Source organism: Oncorhynchus mykiss, chromosome 9 (assembly GCF_057628025.1).
Source record: "Oncorhynchus mykiss isolate SJ-2025 chromosome 9, ASM5762802v1, whole genome shotgun sequence".
Lineage (NCBI taxonomy): Eukaryota > Metazoa > Chordata > Actinopteri > Salmoniformes > Salmonidae > Oncorhynchus > Oncorhynchus mykiss.
In genome coordinates this window covers 66,794,914-66,814,447 of record NC_143030.1, presented here as the reverse complement: position 1 = coordinate 66,814,447, position 19,534 = coordinate 66,794,914, and the positions used below count along the sequence as shown (strand labels likewise).

General features: G+C 39.8%; 2 protein-coding genes across 10 annotated transcripts in view; one reads left to right on the top strand and one right to left on the bottom strand.

The window, feature by feature from the left end:
- tmem269 (transmembrane protein 269) overlaps positions 1–14,944 on the top strand; it is a 33,245-nt gene extending 18,301 nt beyond the window's left edge. For 4 of the 6 annotated variants that reach the window (XM_021616593.3, XM_021616595.3, XM_021616594.3 and 1 more), the window contains 4 exons: positions 3,407–3,504; positions 6,279–6,422; positions 6,625–6,825; positions 9,652–14,944. In XM_021616593.3, coding sequence (XP_021472268.1) covers positions 3,407–3,504; positions 6,279–6,422; positions 6,625–6,825; positions 9,652–9,761 — 553 coding nt within the window. In that variant the 3' untranslated portion in view covers positions 9,762–14,944. Of the gene's footprint in view, positions 1–3,406; positions 3,505–5,585; positions 5,723–6,278; positions 6,423–6,624; positions 6,826–9,651 lie in introns of all 6 variants that reach the window. The other 2 variants (XM_090185059.1, XM_090185060.1) reach the window with 1 other exon arrangement.
- A 59-nt stretch (positions 14,945–15,003) lies between these two features.
- si:ch73-206d17.1 (tyrosine-protein kinase STYK1) lies at positions 15,004–19,235 on the bottom strand. Of its 4 annotated transcripts, none has more exons than XM_021616591.3 (10): positions 19,109–19,235; positions 18,655–18,767; positions 18,318–18,473; positions 17,856–18,020; positions 17,210–17,391; positions 16,831–16,914; positions 16,259–16,512; positions 16,001–16,041; positions 15,752–15,848; positions 15,004–15,554 (listed from the first exon to the last, which is right to left on the bottom strand). In XM_021616591.3, the coding sequence occupies exons 2-10, from the start codon at positions 18,701–18,703 to the stop codon at positions 15,383–15,385; spliced, it is 1,200 nt and encodes a 399-aa protein (XP_021472266.3). In that variant the 5' UTR covers positions 18,704–18,767; positions 19,109–19,235; the 3' UTR covers positions 15,004–15,382. The 4 variants fall into 4 exon arrangements, with proteins under 4 accessions (XP_021472266.3, XP_021472264.3, XP_021472267.3 ...); XM_021616589.3 differs by having other exon boundaries at positions 17,856–18,023; positions 19,109–19,231; XM_021616592.3 differs by having other exon boundaries at positions 19,071–19,227.
- Positions 19,236–19,534: the final 299 nt, after the last annotated feature.

The window sequence follows — 19,534 nt, the reverse complement described above, 5'->3', positions numbered from 1 at the left end:
TCTTGAACTTCTTCCATTTTCTATTAATTGCGCCAACAGTTATTGCCTTCTCACCAAGCTGCTTGCCTATTGTCCTGTAGCCCATCCCAGCCTTGTGCAGGTCTACAATTTTTATCCCTGATGTCCTTACACAGCTCTCTGGGTCTTGGCCATTGTGGAGAGGTTGGAGTCTGTTTGATTGAGTGTGGACAGGTGTCTTTTATACAAGTAACGAGTTCAAACAGGTGCAGTTAATACAGGTAATGAGTGGAGAACAGGAGGGCTTCTTAAAGAAAAACTAACAGGTCTGTGAGAGCCAGAATTCTTACTGGTTGGTAGGTGAACAAATACTTATGTCAATAAAATGCAAATGAATTACTTAAATCATACAATTGGATTTTCTGGATTTTTGTTTTAGATTCCGTCTCTCACAGTTGAAGTGTACCTATGATAAAAATTACAGACCTCTACATGCTTTGTAAGTAGGAAACACTGCCGATTTTGCAGGTTATCAAATACTTGTTCTCCCCACTGTATATACTGAGATCATGTGACACTTAGATTTCACACAGGTGGACTTTATTTAACTCATTATGTGACTTATGAAGGTAATTGATTGCACCAGATCTTATTTAGAGGCTTCATATCAAAGGGGGTGAATACATGCAGTTGAAGTTTACATACACCATACACCTATTTGGCGTTTACATACGCCAAATACATTTAAACTCAGTTTTTCACAATTCCTGACATAAACATTCCCAGTCTAGGTCAGATCACCACTTTATTTTAAGAATGTGAAATTATTTATTTCAGCTTTTATTTCTTTCATTCCCAGTGGGTCAGAAGTTTACATACACTCAATTAGTATTTGGTAGCATTGCCTTTAAATTGTTTAACTTGGGTCAAATGTTTTGGGTAGCCTTCCACAAGCTTCCCACAATAAGTTGGGTGAATTTTGGCTCATTCCTCCTGACAGAGCTGGTGTAATTGAGTCAGGTTTGTGGGCCTCCATGCTTGCACATGCTTTTTCAGTTCTGCCCACAAATGTTCTATGGGAATGAGGTCAGGGCTTTCTGATGGCCAGTCCAATACCTTGACTTTGTTGTCCTTAAGCCATTTTGCCACAAGTTTGGAAGTATGCTTGGGGTCATTTTCCATTTGGAAGACCCATTTGCGACCAAGCTTTAAATTCCTGACTGATGTCTTGAGATGTTGCTTCAATATATCCACATTATTTTCCTACCTCATGATGCCATCTATTTTGTGAAGTGCACCAGTCCCTCCTGCAGCAAAGCACCCCCACAAGATGATGCTGCGACCCCCATGCTTCACGAATGGGATGGTGTTCTTCGGCTTGCAAGCTTCCCCATTTTTCCTCCAAACATTACGATGGTCATTATGGCCAAACAGTTCTATTTTCGTTTCATCATACCAGAGGACATTTCTCCAAAACGTACGATCTTTGTCCCCATGTGCAGTTGCAATCCGTAGTCTGGCTTTATTATGGTGGTTTTGGAGCAGTGGCTTCTTCCTTGCTGAGCAGCCTTTCAGGTTATGTCAATATAGGACTTGTTTTACTGTGGATATAAATACTTTTGTACCGGTTTCCTCCAGCATCTTTACAAGGTACTTTGCTGTGGTTCTGGGATTAATTAGCATTTTTCACACCAAAGTACGTTCATCTCTAGGAGAAAGAAAGCGTCTCCTTCCTGAGCGGTATGACGACTGCGTGGTCCCATGGTGTTTATACTTGCATACTATTGTTTGTACAGATGAATTTGGTACTTTCAGGCATTTGGAAATTGCTCCCAAAGATGACCCAGACTTGTGTAGGTCTACAAAAAAAATTCTGAGGTCTTTGCTGATTTCTTTACATTTTCCTATGATGTCAAGCAAAGAGGCACTGAGTTTGAAGGTAAGCCTTAAAATGTATCCAAAGGTACACCTCCAATTGACTCAAATTATGTCAATTAGCCTAGCAGAAGCTTCGAACGCCATGACATCATTTTCTGGAATTTTCCAAGCTGTTTAAAGGCACAGTTAACTTGGTCTATGTAAACTTCTGAACCCCTGGAGTTGTGATACAGTGAATTATAATTGAAATAATCTGTCTGTAAACAATTGTTGGAAAAATGACTTGTGTCATGCACAAAGTAGATGTCCTAACTGACTTGCCAAAACTATAGTTTGTTAACAAGAAATTTGAGTATGTGGTTGAAAAACGAGTTTTAATGTCTCCAAGCTAAGTGTATATAAACTTCCCACTTCAACTGTATGCACGCACCACTTTTTATTTTTTTAAACAAGTCATTTCTTTTTTCACTTCACCAATTTCGACTATTTTGTGTGTTTTTTTAAATTTATTTTTAATTTAACCTTTTCAATTTCAGGTTGTAATGCAACAAAATAGGAAAAATGGGGATGAATACTTTTGCAAGGCACTGGAGCGAGTGAGGAATGGGCACTTTTAGTGTGCCGGTCTAGTGACGGTTCTGTACAGCTGCCACTCATTTCATGGCAGTTTGCATATAAGAAAAATAATGGATACAAATGACATATTTATTCATGATATACTTCTGCCAGGTAAGCCTACTTTGCAGTTAACATTCAATTGACAAGGTTTTGGGGAAAGTATCACGTCAACTGGCTACACACAGGGATAGACAAATGTGCACACCACACAGACAGACTGGGCTATATTGCTGGAAATGTGCTTGGCATTTTTAAGCCAATAGTGGCTAACCAGGGGTGGGATAATGTTAATGTTGCGTTTGATTAGATAGTAGCTGGGAGCTTGCAGTGTCTGATACCTGTGATATTTGTTTGACAGTTTGCGGAAGAACACGTGAATTGCATGTACTTTCAGAATTGTTTGGTGAGCTACTCAAAGGTGAGCTGGGCTGTGAACTACTGGTAGCTCGCGATCAACCTGTTGGAGACCCCTGCCTTAGACACTGTCGTGCTAGGAAAAACCCAGGATGCTGGCCGTTTCTGAGATACTGGAACCAGCACGCCTGCCACTGACAATCATACCATGCTCAAGGTCGCTTAGGTCACTTTTTTTTGCCCATTCTAACGTTCAATCAAACAGTAACTGAATGCCTCGACGTCTGCCTGCTTTATGTAGCCAGCCACATGACTCACTGTCTTTAGGAGCGAACTATTTTAATGAACTGGCCACTGAGTGTATATGGTGTGACAAGCCCTAAGTAAGCAGCTAAGTAAGTAGAAGGTACAGTACATCTTCTGCCAACAAGCATCCCTCGTGGTGTGACATTATCCTAAGTAGGTCCAGTGGTAACAAACAAGTAATGCGTAGGTTATAATTGTGTAATTACAGTTATCATGTAATGTCTTAGTAATACCTAGTGATTTCTGTATTGTAAAATAAAATTCTACCCAACATTTGACCCTCATTTTCCAGCCACCAACATGCTGCCTGCTGGCTGGTCCTGATTGGCTACCTGCTGGACTTGGCAGACGGGGCAGTTGCCAGGCGACTGGATGCATGCTCTGCACTAGGTGAGTGGAGTGATGTCCATTACCAGGGTTAAACTTCCACAGACACACTGATGCACTAGCCTGAAACATGTTAGTTTGAAAATGACTATGAGAGGGCAAGACCACACAAACATATGGAACCAGGTTAGTGATGCACACAGCCCAGCCCTCTACTACAGGCACGGGTCATTATAGCTGATGGATCAAAAGGCCTAAAAGGCAACAGTTACTCCTTAAAAGACAGAAAAAGGAGGCATGTATAATGCAGAGAAGTGAATTTACCAATGTATTTACATATTTTACAGAGGTAGAAGCCGATCAGCATACACTCTTAGAAAAATCTACAACCTAAAAAGGTTATTTGGTTGTCTCTATAGGAGAACCCTTTGAAGAACCCTTTTGGTTCCAGGTCAAACCCTTTCTACAGAATTCTACATGGAACCAAAAAGGGTTCTCCTATGGGGACAGCCGAAGAATCCTTTTGGAAGTGTAGATACAGTGCCCTCAGAAAGTATTCGCACCTCTTGATATTTTCCACATTTTGTTGTGATACAGCCTGAGTTTTAAATGGATTAAATGATCACTGGTTTACACACAATACCCCGTAATGTCAAAGTGGGATTATGTTTTTAGACATGTTTCAGATTCAACAACAAAGACCAGGGAGGTTTTCCAATGCGTCGCAAAGAAGGGCACCTATTGGTAGAAAAATAAGTTGAATATTCCTTTGAGCATGAAGTTATTAATTTAACTTTTGATGGTGTATCAATACACCCAGTCACTACATAGATACAGGCGTCCTTCCTAACTCAGTTACCGGAGAGGAAGGAAACCGGTCAGGGATTTCACCAATGGTGACTTTAAAACAGTTTAACGGCTGTGATAAGAGAACTGAGGATGGATCAACAACATTGTAGTTACTCCACAATACAAACCTAATTGACAGTAAAAAGGAAGCCTGTACAGAATACAAGTTTTCTACAACATGCATCCTGTTTGCAATAAGGCACTAAAGTAAAACTGCAAAAAATGTGGCAAAGCATTTAACTTTTTGTCCAGAATGCAACGAATTTGGGGCAAATCCAAAAACGCATGACTGAGTACCACTCTCCTTATTTTCAAGCATAGTGGTGGCTGCATCATGTTATGGATGGACTTATAATCGTTAAGGACTGGGGAGTTTTTCAGGAGAAAGGAATTACGAAATACAGCTAAGCACAGGCAAAATCTTAAAGGAAAACCTGCTTCAGTCTGCTTCCCACCAGACACTGGGAGATGAATTCACCTTTCAGCCGGACAATAACCTAAAACACAAGACCAAATATACATTGGAGTTTCTTACCAAGAGGACATTGAATGTTCCTGAGTGGCCTTCAAAATCTATGGGATGACTTGAAAATAGCTGTATATACCAATGATCAACAACCAACTTGACAGAGCTGGAAAGAAAATATTGTACAATCCAGGTGTGCAAAGCTCTTAGACTTACCCAGAGTCACAGCTGTAATTGCTGCCAAATGGTGGTTCTAACATGTATTGACTCAGTGCTGTGAATACTTATGTTAATGAGATTTATATATTTAATTTTCAATAAATGTGCAAACATTTCTAAAAACATGTTTTCACTGTCATTATGGAGTGTTGGGTGTAAATGGGTGAGAATTAGTTTTAATCCATTTTGAATTCAGGCTGTAACACATTAAGTTGAGTGGTATGATTATTTTCAGAAGGCACTGTGACAGCAAATAAGAACTGGTTTTCCTTCTGAAGACCCCATAAGAAAACCTTCTTAAATGACATGGAGAATCCAAAAGGCACCTAAGTGACAGCAAACCAAACGACTTTGAATTGCATTAAGTGTACTTGCTGTCAATGCTATCCTGATCTGCTTCTATCTTTGTATGTAGTTCAATAAATTCTTCTCTGCATTGCAATGGCTTCATGCTGTTGAATTCCCTCTGCCGTAGGGCTATTTAAAAGACTGTATTATTAGGAAATGGCATAGCTAACGTTTCCATACTCATTGTTCTCGACACAGCACATTCTCAAATGATCACAACATAAAAGTACATACTTTGTACATGACAACCTCCTGTGTGCAGATAGTCACGTCTACACTACCGTGGTCGCCACGGCTGCCTGAAATAGCTCCCAGCAGGTGCACCACAATGCGTCGTCACCCGGACATTTCGGGCTTTGGCTTTGTGTCCCGACAGTATTTTTCTGCATGACTTTGCAGGTGGGTGTTGTTGTACCCCCCCCCCCCCCCCTTTTTTTGTGTCAATTGAACAATCACTTTACGATTAAGCATTCTAATTCGGGGAGATCATGCTCCAATTGTCTGTTTTATCCCAATGCTTTGGGCTCTCAGCATATCTGAAATTGCTAAAATTGTTGACCCCTGTGCTGTGGAATTCCATCTCGTTCATTGGAGCTGGGGTCAAAATCACCTCATGCTCGTCGCTCAGTGAAAACATTCTCCCTGCTCAGGGGGGACAAATAGACTGTGGCATTTGGGAATGTTGTTTACAGAGGAAAGTGGCAGGCCTGAAAGGTTGACACCGAAATGTCCACTACAGACAAACACACTCACGCATGCACGCACGTGCACATACTCACACACACTGATAAGTAGGCCGTTGGCATAAACAAGATTAGATAAACTTGTTTTGCCTTATGTAAGAAGGCATTAGCAGTGAACTAGCCTCACAGCAGTAACATGTTAATCTGTGATCTGTGTGACTCGAAGTTATGAAACAAATGTATAACTAGTCACTTCCTGTCTTCTGGTTCAGGTGCTAAACTGGATGATTTTGCAGATTTCACAACCTTTGGGATTGCAACTTCATTGCTCCTGAGGACACATGCCTTAATGGACAACATCCTGTGCATGTGCTATGTCCTGTCTGTGATTGTCCGACTCTGCTTCTTCTCCAGCGGTAAGGAACACCATCAAGCAGAAAAAAAAGCATGGTATCCCTTGTGAAATGCTAGGATAATAGCATGATCAATTTCTAGACAGTCTACGAAAACATCTCTTTGTGTATTTGCCACTCAGAAAAAAAACAAATCTTTGGGTATTTCAGATTCAGAAGTCCTGATGTGGGTTCTGTCTCTCTTTCTGTGGCTCTTCTTCTCTAGGCATCCCCTTCATGTACCGTGGCCTGCCATGTATCTACTCTTCTGCCATCCTTGCCTGTCTCTCCCTGCTGACCGGAGGTAACATGGTGATCCTGCGGGTCACTGCTGTGGCCATGATCCTCTTCATGGTCAACCAGGGATTCTACCCTCACGACAGGGTCCTGGAGTCACAGGCCTGGAAGAAGGTGGTCTACGCTGGAGGTAATACTCAAGACCAGTGTTTCTTAATCCTGGTCCAGGGGACCCAAAGGAGTGCACAATTTGGTTTTTGCCCTAGCACTACACATCTTATTCAACTGATCAAATGTTTGAGTTGATTAGTGGAATCAGGTGTGTAGTGCTAGCCTCAAACAACCTGCCTGAACTCACAAGCTTACATAAATGATTTGCTACACGGATCATTTATGTAAGCTCACAAGATCAGGCTGGTTGTGCGTTGCTAGTGTAGAGCTAGGCCCCCATGACCAGCATTAAGAAACATAACCAGTAGAATAGTGTTGTGGAAATTCAGTACTGAGAGAGATTTGGTCATTTCTTTAAACAATCAAGGAGCATCATAAGACACTCTGGCTTCATCCTGTCGTTATCTGCAGTTGGGTTGTTGTCTTAACCCCACGCTGACTTAGTTTCCCAGATGCAAGGATGCATTTGAGACAATGAGGAATTGTTCTACTCCTAAACTATCTCCAGTAAAACACATTCTTGTCTCTGTAATGCAGTCTTTAACCCATTTGTCAGCTCAAGCCATCTTCAGTGACCATACACCCAGACTAGCTGTAGGGAAGTAGAGTGGAGCCCATGAAAACACAGACACTAGCAGGACAGAAATGTCTTACCATTAGTTAAATATCAATTGTTAACCATCAATATCAAATAAACCAGGTAAATATGTCATTTTTCTATCACAAGAGGTAGTAGAGAGGAATTAGCTGTTGAAAAATAAAGGCGAAGGCTTGAACTGTTCCGCCTCTGTCCCACCCCCCTGGACGCCTCTTCCCTTGAGCTAAACAGCCATATCACATTCTGCGCATCATGTGTTACGTAGCTGCTCCCTTCACGTTTCTCACTTTACTCACAGTCAGTCGTGAATGATAATTCTTCAAGTTTTACCGGTGAAACATCCATGCTGCATCTGCATGTCAACCATTAGATCTCAATTAGTTACATGGGAATATGCATTTTAGATATTCCTGAATTATGTACAGTGTTTCGTGATAGAATTTTAAAGCAGGCGGTGCTAAACTGCAGTATTCTTGTGTTTTTGTTTCAATCAAAGCACATGTTATAGTGGCGCATGCTGTGGCGCATGCTGTGTAGTTTTGACCGCATGTGAGAGAAATGCAATCATTCACACAATCATCCTAAAATATCAAGACATTTCTCAAGAAATTAGCTGGCTGTTTTTGTCTTACATTAATATTAGCATATTATATTTGGTTATGTAGAATACTAATGAAACATTATGTTATCTAGCAGACATTGATTCAGCTGATGTAACTTTATTAAACAAGCACCATTCTCCATTTATTGAAACTCACTCGAGTAGCCTATTCTCTCGGGCAGCTGAACATTCTACACGTGATGGCGGGTCGTTCTTGAATTGCAATGTCATTTAGAAAAGAATGTATTTGGGAACATCTTCCCATTTTTTTAAATCAACTAATATGTCAGCTTCATGACTTTAAATCGTTTTGACAATGTTGAACATTGACATCAGTAGGAATAGAAACACCAATGATACATTTTAGGTAAATTAGTATTGTCTTAAATGGAGGCCACAGATGGTCAAATCTAAGGCCATTAAATATTTAAAAAAAGATTGACTTAAGGTATATGATTAATCACAATACGATTTTCCTTCAATTAAATTGAGTAACACCTAGTGACACTTTGGATTTAGGCACACCAAAATTATCAATGGAGTCCTCAAATTTATGACATACTAAAAGGGTGTGATTAGCTAGTAATTTAATATAGACCCCTCCCTAATAACTTTGCCACTTGAGGGAATGCTCAAGGTTCTTGTATGACTGATTTTTCCACACTGCAACACCAATGACCTAAAACCTAGGGAAACATTTGTTAAAAAAAGGTATTTAAATAGTTATTTGTTTTTATTGATCTCTACAATTTTGTTTTATTTTCTAGCATTTAAAATAATAGATAAACCTCTCAATCCCCAAAACATGTCACTACAACTCTACCGGGTTACTACTGGGGCAAGCCAATTTGCCTTCCCTAAGTACTTTAAACAATGCATAAACATCAAGTTTTGCAGTATAAATGGCTCGCTTTATGTTTTAACATTGATAAAAAAGTTCAATATCAACACAAACTTGAAGGATGTGTGGCAATTTGTCGTTTTTAAATAGTTTTTCATGGTTGCAAAGGCAAGGGAGCAAATGCCACCATAATTCAAGAACAACTCAGGCGATAGGCTAACCATGTTTGACAATGACAACATGCCCGGTCAATTCAAGTGATCAGTCTGCCGCAAATAGGTTACAATGTGTGTGGGCACTAAATTCGATTGTTGTTTATAGTTACAACAACTTGCCGAAGTTTGTACACTAGACCAAGATATCCGATCGTGTGAGTGAAAACAGAAAAGAGGGGCAAGTGGCAGCAGGAGCAGCATCTATGGAAACGTTTTTGCGTAGTCTAGAGAAGGCTGGGTTGTTTACCTATCAGGAAGACACGTCCGGAGAATTCGGCCAAGCAGCCACTCCATTAAAATAGAGCCTGGGAAACACTTTTCTGGGAAACATCCAATGTACCATTTTAGTTTAAAGAGGTGTTAAAACAAATGTATGTTTGGTCCTGTAAAATCTATTGGGATGTTGATACCAGGTACTTTACACATGTGAGCAGTAAATAGTCTCTTTCAGAATAAGAGTTCATACTTAAATCTCAAATGAAAGTTTATGAAGTTTATTCATGTTTCAGATCACAAAAATCCAGCAATGAGAAAGGTAGGTTATTCGTTTAGCTAGGCTATTCATCACATTTTTCTGTTTTGTTTTGCAGGAGTTGTCATGGTGTTCTGTTCCTCTTTCCCTCCGGCATGTGTGTACTACCTGTTGTGGTCTGTGTCCTACATTTTGTTCCCAACAACACTATGGAGCTGCAAAGTGTAGTAGGCATTAAAGGCCTTGCTACAAATTCACACTCGCACATGGCTTGTCAACGGGCTGTCCAGTGGGGTTAACTAAAGCACCCAGACTGCTGCTGCCTACAGCGGATCGAAACGGGACGTAAGAGGACGTTGTAATGTTTTTGTAAGATTGAACTGCCTTCATCATGAACACTTAATGGATAATGTACTGTACCTTAGCCATTTTGTTTTTGAATAAGATAGGGTTTGGGTATCTGTAGCTATTATGTTTGTACAATACAACTGCAGAGTCGTACTGTACTGCCTAGTGTGTGTGTGTGTGTGTGTGTGTGTGTGTACTGTATCATCCTTATGCACAAATTGTGCTTGAGGTTACTACAACAATAATACAAAAAAGTATTTTCAGTCATTAATAAAGTCACTGAGTAGCAGTTTTTACTGTAAAGAATAAGAAAATGTCAAGTTTTTGCATTAAAAAAAAACATGGCCCCCCCCTTTTTTTTCTGAACATAGATTCAAACTACATTCAAACATATGGCATGCTCTCAATTTGTAAGATATTTGTAATACAAAAAAAGTTTCATTTATATTGCAGATACAAACGAAGTCCATTAAATCATGTTTTTTTAATTATGGAAGACACTACCATCTCGAGGTCTTGTGTTCTACTGTACTTAAAATAACTACCAAAGTGATTGTACATAAGAATTGTGTGGCTATGGGATTGTTGAGAAATATTGTTTTTTTATTTTCCCATCAACTGCATTCTTTAAATGGAATAGTATTTTTTTCTTCTTTAAAATATTCTAGCCATTTTCAGACAAGATTAGTTTGCTTTTATTGCTAGCAAAATGTAACCGTGCTTTAATTTAAGAGTGTTTACGTTCCCACCAGATATACAGTGCCCTCTGTAATTATTGGGACAATTAAGCATTTTTTCTTCTTTTGGCTCTATACTTGGTTTGGATTTGAACTCAAACAATGACTATGAGGTTAAAGTGCAGACTGTCAGCTTTAATGTGAAGGTATTTCATCCATACTGGGTGAACTGTTTAGAAATTACATCACTTTTTCAACAACAAAAACAAGAAATTCCTGTGTGTAGTAAAACATTACATTTTTGGTCCCATATTTGTAGCACGCAATAATTACATCAAGCTTTTGACTCTAAAAAATGTTGGATGCATTTGCTGTTTTGTTTTGGTTGTTTCATATGGTTTTGTGCCCAATAGAAATTAATGGTTCATTATGTATTGTGTCATTGGAGTCACTTTTCCTGTGAATAGAGATGTTTTTAAGCACTTGGTAGAACACATTGTAGCACAGATAATCCTGAATGAGTCGTGAATAAAAATGATAACCGCCCCTGTTATTGTAATGGTGAAAGGTTAGCATGTCTTGTGGGGTCTGATACTTTTTCACTCATTATTCATGGTTCATTTGGGATTATCTGTAATCGTGGTAGCATCCACATTGATATAGAAGTGTTTAGAAACATATTATTTTCAATAAAAGTCAAACAAATTACACAATACATTATTTACCGTTCATTTCTATTGGGCAGAAAATAATCTGAACACAACTAAAACAAAGAGCAAATGCATCCAACAAAGTTGTAGAGTCACAAGCTTGACGTAGTCATGGTGTGCTATGAATATGGGACCAAATAGTACTTTTTACTACTTTAATACACAAGTGAATTTTGTCCCTCTCATTTTAGGGGAGCAATGTACAAAAAGTCCTGTCATTTCTAAACGGTGAACCTGCTATGGATTAAATACCCTCAAGTTAAAGCTGAGGGTCTGCACTTTAACCTCAAAGTCATTGTTTGATTTCAAATCAAACTTTTGGAGTATAGAGTCAATAGTCGAAAATGCTTCACTGTTCCAATAATTACAGAAGGCACTGTATATTAAAATGATCATAGGCTAGCTTTGGTGAATACAATAATGGGCATTCATATAAAATGACTGGGTTCTCAGTTCTCTTATTAAATGCCCACACCAGTAGAAATCCACTTTTTTCTAGCTGAAAGACGATGGCCAGAGTTTACCCATGAAGTTTCACAATGATTTAAGTCCAAGTATATTTGGGCTTGAAGTGACATCTGAAATGCCCACTTTTCCCAAATCCGTGTGAATGCGGTGTCTTTTCCTAAGACGTACACATTATTTTCAGCCTCCGTTTTGTTTCAGGGCTGGGTTTTATTTGAATGTTACCACCCACCACCAGCATGACTTTGTTAATGATTTAGAAACCGCTGCAAAAGTATTCATCTTGGACCATGTTGAGCCGAACAGTCCTCTGTCCACTTGACTGCCTGAACCATGGAGCATATTAAAATACTTGTTTTTATTTTACCATAAAATTATCATAAGCCATTGGATAATTTTGTCGATTTTCGCTGTAATATATATATATATATATATATATATATATATATATATATATATATATATGTGGCATATTGCGTGATATGTTAGCATTTCGCAAACCCGCTACCACTGTCACCTCAAGATGAACGGTTTTGCTTCACTACACGCGCCACTGCTTTGATTGGTGTAATGTTGGCAAGAAACCACAAATGTCTATACAGATAATGAAAATGGACCCGCAAAAAAATTATTTTAGGAACTTCTAGACGAATTGGTTATTTAGCCACAAAAACCGCCGCGTGCGCAACTATGGGGTATAATAGACGGGGTTAGCTTAGATTGTTGACAACAAAACTATATTTCATCTCCAATGTTTATTGAAAACAAATACATTTGCACAATGAACACGTGTCTCTCATACATCGTTGTTGGTTAGCTAACAAGCGACTTTTAGCCAAATTAGCATGATATGAAATCAGTCGAAACACTTCAAAACAAGGCACGGTATCAAGAACAAAAAACTAGCTGAAACGAGCCATTTACGATTCCCCACACACACATGGTAGTCTCATTGATGCTAGCTATCTGCCCATCCAGAATCACGACACACGGACTTCTGCCCCATTGAAGCGTGCATTGTTGTCGCGACGTCAGTTAACCCATCTAAAGTTACATGTAATGTGTGTCGTGTCATTTCCCTTCCACTGTGAGAACCATGAGCACGGACAGACTTGGTTTTGCAGTGCCGCAGCTGAAACCTGCCAGCAGACTACCTAACAAAGTTTGCACCGTGTCCATTACAATGTAGACAAACGCATATCACCTATCTTTCAATAGTTATCCATATTTAACGGAGCTTCACCTTATTCATTCGAACTATTTCAATGGCGGATTCGCAGACGCAATTTATGGCCGATCCCAAAACTTGAGATAACATATGGCGAAGTCAAAGATAAGCCAGTGGTTTCCATCTGTGGCAAAGTTGTCCCTAAACCAATGCCTATGACAAATCCAGCTCCAGAACGAGCTATAGAGCCAGCTGGCTAATCTTTTGAATAAGGTGTAGTAAAAAACACGAGGTTAGAAAGACACAGCTGTCAGTGTCCTTATTCGTTGATGTTTATCAACTCCACATCGACAGTCCCACCCTCAATTTGCGAATATGTATGTATATGTATCCTTCGTCATTCTTTGGTGGTCGACCCTAAATGTGCATTTCCTCTTTAGGATGGGAAATTACGTTGAAATACTGGCGGAAACTTCCTCTGGGGGGGGGGGCTCCTTTAAAGCAGGGGTTACCAAACCTTTTCACTCAGGGGGGGGGAACACCCTGCGCCCTGTATATTTCTATGGGCACAAGCACTATTCATTACATAAACTGTTCACACCCCTCTTGTTAGCAGAGAGAATGACATGTCTATGTATTCATGTGATATTTGAAAGATTCAAACATTACAAAATCTATGGGCAAAGAAACCTAACGTTAGCTGACATGGGCTAGTTGATCTGGACATTCCCGACAAGTTATAAATAGCTCACTAAGCAAGGTATTCAATGACACATGAAAACTGATGATGCATTTCGACATTTCACCTCGTGCATTCTACTAATACTCTTGAAATTTGTAAGTTGAAAGCCGGACTGCGTTCCCCCTTGGGTGAGCCTCACAGTTTGGGAATCACTGCTTTAAAGGCCCAGTGCAGTAAAAAACATGAATTTTCTGTGTGATATATGTCCACACTACAAGGTTGGAGTAATACAGTGAAATTGTGAAAATTATAATCGCCTTTTAGTGTGAGAGCTGTTTGAAAAGAGCCTGTTTTGGTGGGATGGAGTTTTGGCCTGCCTGGTGACATCACCAGACAGTAAATTAGTTAATTGACCAATAAGAAAGAGTTCCAATTCTCTCTGCCAATAACAGCTAGTTTCCCTCTCCCCACTCTGACAGTCCTTTTAATTTGACTTACACATGACATTGTGGTCAGACTTGTGAACATAGCTTTATATTTGGTGTTTGCGCACCTCTGCTTCTGTTTTAGAAGGCTTTACATCATTTAAAAAATGCTTTACCATCCCAATGCTTTTATTAACCTAAGGTACAGTGAATAGTTAAACATTTTTTTTGGTTCAGTTGATAACCTGTACCCTTTCACACTATAGTGCCAGCCCGAACCATTCTGTGCTGGCTTAGATGTATTCCTTTCCCGCTGTCATTTCCACTACGATTTCAACAACTATAGTGGGTGTGTAACCAGTCCTGCACAGATCATCTTGGCTTGGTTCGGCTCACCTCAGCTCAGTAGTGTGAAAAAGCTTTGCGGTTACTTTTAAGCGTGAGTCATGAGGACAAAATGTTGTCCGGAATATTCCTGTTCTTGATCCATTTCCGCATGCCTCGGTGTGTTATTCTGAAAATGGTGGTTTGTACCTCTCTTTAGAATTTTAGATATGAGTGTGCGATGGAGACAATGTGATGATGGGTTTGTTTTGAATTGGCTTAAGAGACAATAGCAACAGGACAGTAAAACTATAAATGTCACCTCCACGCCATCCAAACGGCTTGTTTGTTGGCATCGCGGTCAATGATAAGCAATGTTATGAAAATCAACAGTGTTGAGTGTGTGCAGTACACTTTTACATATCGTGATCACAGTGACTTCAAGACAGTCTCATTGTGGGCATTAACTGTATGGCTACAATATTACATGTCTCATTACTAATGTTAAAGGCACAGGAGTGATCCTCACCAAATTATAAACTAGTAAAACATCTTATGAAGATCTCTATTTTAAATTCTGTAAATGTTTTGACAATTAAAGTGGTGATATAATGACTTGCCTGGTTTCATGACACTGGGGACAATATGACATCAAGAACACTATTCTTACATTTGTACAATTTCTTAAAATATGTTTACTTGTGATGGCCTAAAAATTTGAGTAGACAATAACAATATAGTGGCAGATCTTTTTCTCCTGACATCCATTTATGTGCTAAAAGGGACACATTCAAATATGCAATCTTACAATAAGGCTTTGTTGCATCCTCCATACAATACTTCCACACCCTCATGCACCCTCATTATGTCAACCCATTTACAACATTTCATTTCAGCATCATAAAATAATCTCTCTGAAAGTTTATAACACATTTGATACCACAGTACAGTACACATCAACCTAAAATCAACTACAGCCATGCTTTGTCATGGACTCACCCCTTGCTTCTAGCTTCTTCATTCATGAATGTGATGCCTTGGACTATATATTTAGGGCAGCACACCTGCCCTCTTGATGTAGTCAGTGATGTCCATGTCCTCTGGGATGTAGATATCTTTAGTGCCAGCAAGGTATGTGTAAGACCCCAGAAGCTTGATGATGGCGGAGAACACAGGCCGGTCCTTGAAGCTCCACATCCAGCAGTACTTCATCAGGTCATACCTGGAGAGAGAGAGAGACCGGTGAATAGAATAGAATGAGAGAGCGTAATTAGATTTAATATCAGCTACAACATGGAGGCATTACACAGCTAATAATGGGCTTTACATTGGCTATGGCATAATTACATGTATATTCTTATGGTTTAATGTGAATATTTATAGACAGAATGTTTTTGGCCAGGGACGGCACAGACTTACAAGGGTCCCCCACAGTTGTCTGGCCTCTTCATCCTGTATGATTTCTGTAGGTGGAGGAACACACGCTCCGGCTCCAGATCAGGGTAGGGGGGAGAGCCTGAGGGAGCGATATGAAAAATAAATTAAATATTGAAGACTACTGAAACAAAAACAAACAAAAAACCTAATTGAAAATATTGTTGTCTTATTGTAGAGGTAGGCCTACATTTCCAAATGACTTGAATCAGATATCAGCAAAGTAACAGTTACCCAATGTGATCAATTCATACAGAAAGATTCCAAAAGACCATCTGAGGGGGAGAGAACACAAGTTATCAAGCATGTTGAGATGTTACAAAAAACAACTGAAAGTCATGTAGAAATATTATGTCAGAACGTTAATAAAATCAAACAAACATTTGGTTAATGTACACTCTACACTATGGGCCAGATTCCCAAGCACAGGTTAAGTTTAGTCCTGGGCTTAATCTGTGTCCGGGAAAGGGGCCTAAATGACCCAAAACTCACACATCACTCCTGTCAGTGGTTGGGTGCTTCATCATCCTCTCTGGAGCCTGCCATTTGAGAGGGACCTCAGCTGTTCTCCGATTGGCCAGTTTGTCATTCTGGCACCTGCGATAGGCCAGTTTGTCAGTCTGGTGCTGGCGGATCTCGAAGGCCAGGCCCAATCCAGATACCCTCACAGAGAACCCTGGACCAATCAGGATGTTCTGTGCAGCAACATTACCATGTACAAGCCTGTGCTCTGACAACAGATAGTCCTGAAAGAAGATTGTAGAAAAAAAGAGATCGTAATAATAATGATGTGCTTGAATGCAGAAACCTGGATAGAATTGATGTGATACTTTAAATTGCTTGGATTACATGCTCAAAGTCATTGTATTCTAGCAACTGACTGCAGTACCAATATTCTCCATGAGGTGTCGTTTATTGACGATGAAACTGTTGTAAATCACATTGGTATCCTATATGCACCTAGGACAATACACTGTATTCACTGCAAAGAGCTTGTTGTGGTACTGTATTTTGGCCTTCCATTGGATATTAGATCTCTCCAAATGCTACATAAAATCACTTACCAGGCCTGCTGCCACCTGCTTTGCCACCAAAAACACTGATCTCTCTGAAAAGTGTTGCAGTGGATCCAAGGGCTCCGAATCACTCTGGAGAACAGGGAAATTAGTTATTATTCCGTCAACTCAGGGGGATGCTCAGTATTCAATTTCTGAAATTAAAGTGACCAATTATTTATCTGTAGACCATTCAATTAATGACTTCAATTTGAATTAAATGTAACTGAAAAATGGAATAATGAATTATTATCATATTGGGAATAGAAATACAGTATTATTCATATTCAACATGCTTGATTCGTGAGGGCTCTGGTGAGTATGATTTCCAATGTATTTGTTACAGCAAATAAACTTGAACTTAAAGTCCCACCCATTGTTGTCTTACATTTCTCAGGGTCCAGAGGTAGTGCAGAAGGTTGCCAGGACTACAGGCCTCCAGTACCAGGTACATAGGTAGTCTCTGTGTCTGACAGTACAGCATCCGGACCAGGTTCTGGTGTTTACACACGGTACCATGGAAAAGAATCCAGTCAACAAACTTCTTTGCCTCAGGCTGATTTATGCCTCCTGAAAGGAGATTTTGTATTTATTTTTTTACATTTATTCAACTAGGCAAGTCAGTTGAGAACAAATGATTATTTACAATAACGGACTACCCTGGCCAAACTCTAACCCGAACGACCCTGGGCCAATTGTGCGCCGCCCTATGGGACTTCCAATCACGGCCGGTTGTGATATAGCCTGGAATCGAACCAGGGTCTGTAGTGATGCCTTTAGTACTGAGATGCAGTGCCTTAGACCCCTGCACCACTTGGACCAAAGTTTTTAACTTCTTAAAGAAGGAACAAAATCATAAAAATCCTAATCCATTGCAGTGGGATCCTCTAGGAGTAAAATGTAAAAATTCTGTATGTTTTTATCTGCGAGGTACACACAACTCTCCCATAACTCAAACTTGCTTGGTTCAATATCTCCAAAAACATGCAGCAATGTCCCACACACAGCCTGTATAAAACTGTACAAGCATATACCTCGGAGTGTCTTGACCACTACAGCACTGGGTATATCCTTTCTTCTTATTGTGCCTCTGCAGATAGGACCATAGTGGCCAGTCTGCCAGAACTCCAGCCCCTCCAGAGTACATTCTCCTGGGATCTCCCACAGACTCACTGGGCTACTGGACACGCACTCCTGACCTGCTGGACGCAACGCAGTACTGTGCTAAACATTTGTGATGACATGCATTTGAATTTCAACTTGAAGTTGTTTCTTGAGGTTGATATTTTAATGTTTTTACAATGTCCTGTGCCTTGCTTGGCAGTAGAGGGCTCATGTTAGTCATGGATCAGAGTGTGCATACTGATGCAGTGTTGGTATGAACAGGAACAGATTTCATTAACAATTATTTTTACATCATAATTCACTGTGGTGAATTCACTAGACAATATTACAGATCTAACACAGGTTGATGTTTCCAATAGGTTTAAGTTTACCACGATTGGTGTAATGGGCAGGGGTGGAGGTCCTCTCTGGTGCTGCTCTTCTTCTATGGAAGAGACTGCACAGTATGCTGGTCACAACAACCACTGTGCTGAGAGCCAGGAGAGTGGGGATAATGATCACAGCTAATGTGCCTGATCCTTCCTCATCTGAATACATACACACAGTTCAGATGGTATGAGGGGAACACAACACAATCACTGTAACTGGTGCAGTCAGACAGACAACTGGTGCGTTAAACTTGGCTCTTGTTGCACATCTAATATTTTATCTGAGCTGGTGTTGATGAGAGACTGTTGTAGTTTACACATGGGAACATAAAAGACTTACAGCACAGAGGGTCTGAGGTGTTGTTGCATGGAGACGCCTGCACATCCATAGATTACAGGTGGTTCTTACCATTTCTCACATCTTCAGGAAGAGAGATTGATCCAACATAAGGCCTATGAATGGAAGAATATAATCAACATAGTATTCTTTTGGTCTATAAACACTTTTATGATGGGAGCATCCATTCAGAGCAAGTCAGGTAAAAGCTATAATGGTTGACCAGCAAAAAAATCATAATAATGCTAGTAATATACAATAATTGCACCACATCAATACAGGATGATAAATCAGGTGTAGTTAGTTGACTTTAACAATATGCCTACTAATTGGTCTTCCAAGCAAGACAGAGAACTGTAAGAACAGCGTGTCCTCACAGATACCAAATGAAATGGAAGTTATGGACGCCGGCAACTTACCAGGGAGATATCAAGGAAATGTGTCTCCATATGCCTACCTGTAATATTTGAGTGAGCTCTCGTGACAACAGCTTTTAGAAAATACACACTTTTCTAACGTCGAATGCCCTCTGCTCTGGCTGAGCGGCCATAGCCATGAAGGTGACCGCGGTAAGTTGACTGACTGTTAATTATTAACACGAGGACATTTTGTGACTAACTATTTATTTAACTACTGAGATAATACTGAGTAAACGTGATGTTATATTTGTCTAGTACGCCTTTTCTGCTTTTCGTATGTGTCCTCCATTCACAGGTGTCCCCATCATAGACTTCGATAGTATCTATCATGTCGTTTGTGAGAGCATGGATAGCACGATTGAGGCCATCTCCATAGTGGTGGCGTGGAGTCCCATGCCGAAAAAATTTGAACATTTTCAAATACTTGTGAATATAAATTATTTGCCAAATATATTTTCATACAA

Bases quoted from the DNA above. Each gene is read 5' to 3' on its own strand.
- si:ch73-206d17.1 (XM_021616589.3), bottom strand. From the start codon at position 18,703: ATGGATGTGCAGGCGTCTCCATGCAACAACACCTCAGACCCTCTGTGC. The intron at 17,392-17,855 runs GTATATGCTTGT...ATCTCCTTTCAG, and splicing joins AGTGGTCAAGACACTCCGAG to GAGGCATAAATCAGCCTGAG. The intron at 16,915-17,209 runs GTAAGACAACAA...CCTGTTCTCCAG, and splicing joins ACCTCTGGACCCTGAGAAAT to AGTGATTCGGAGCCCTTGGA.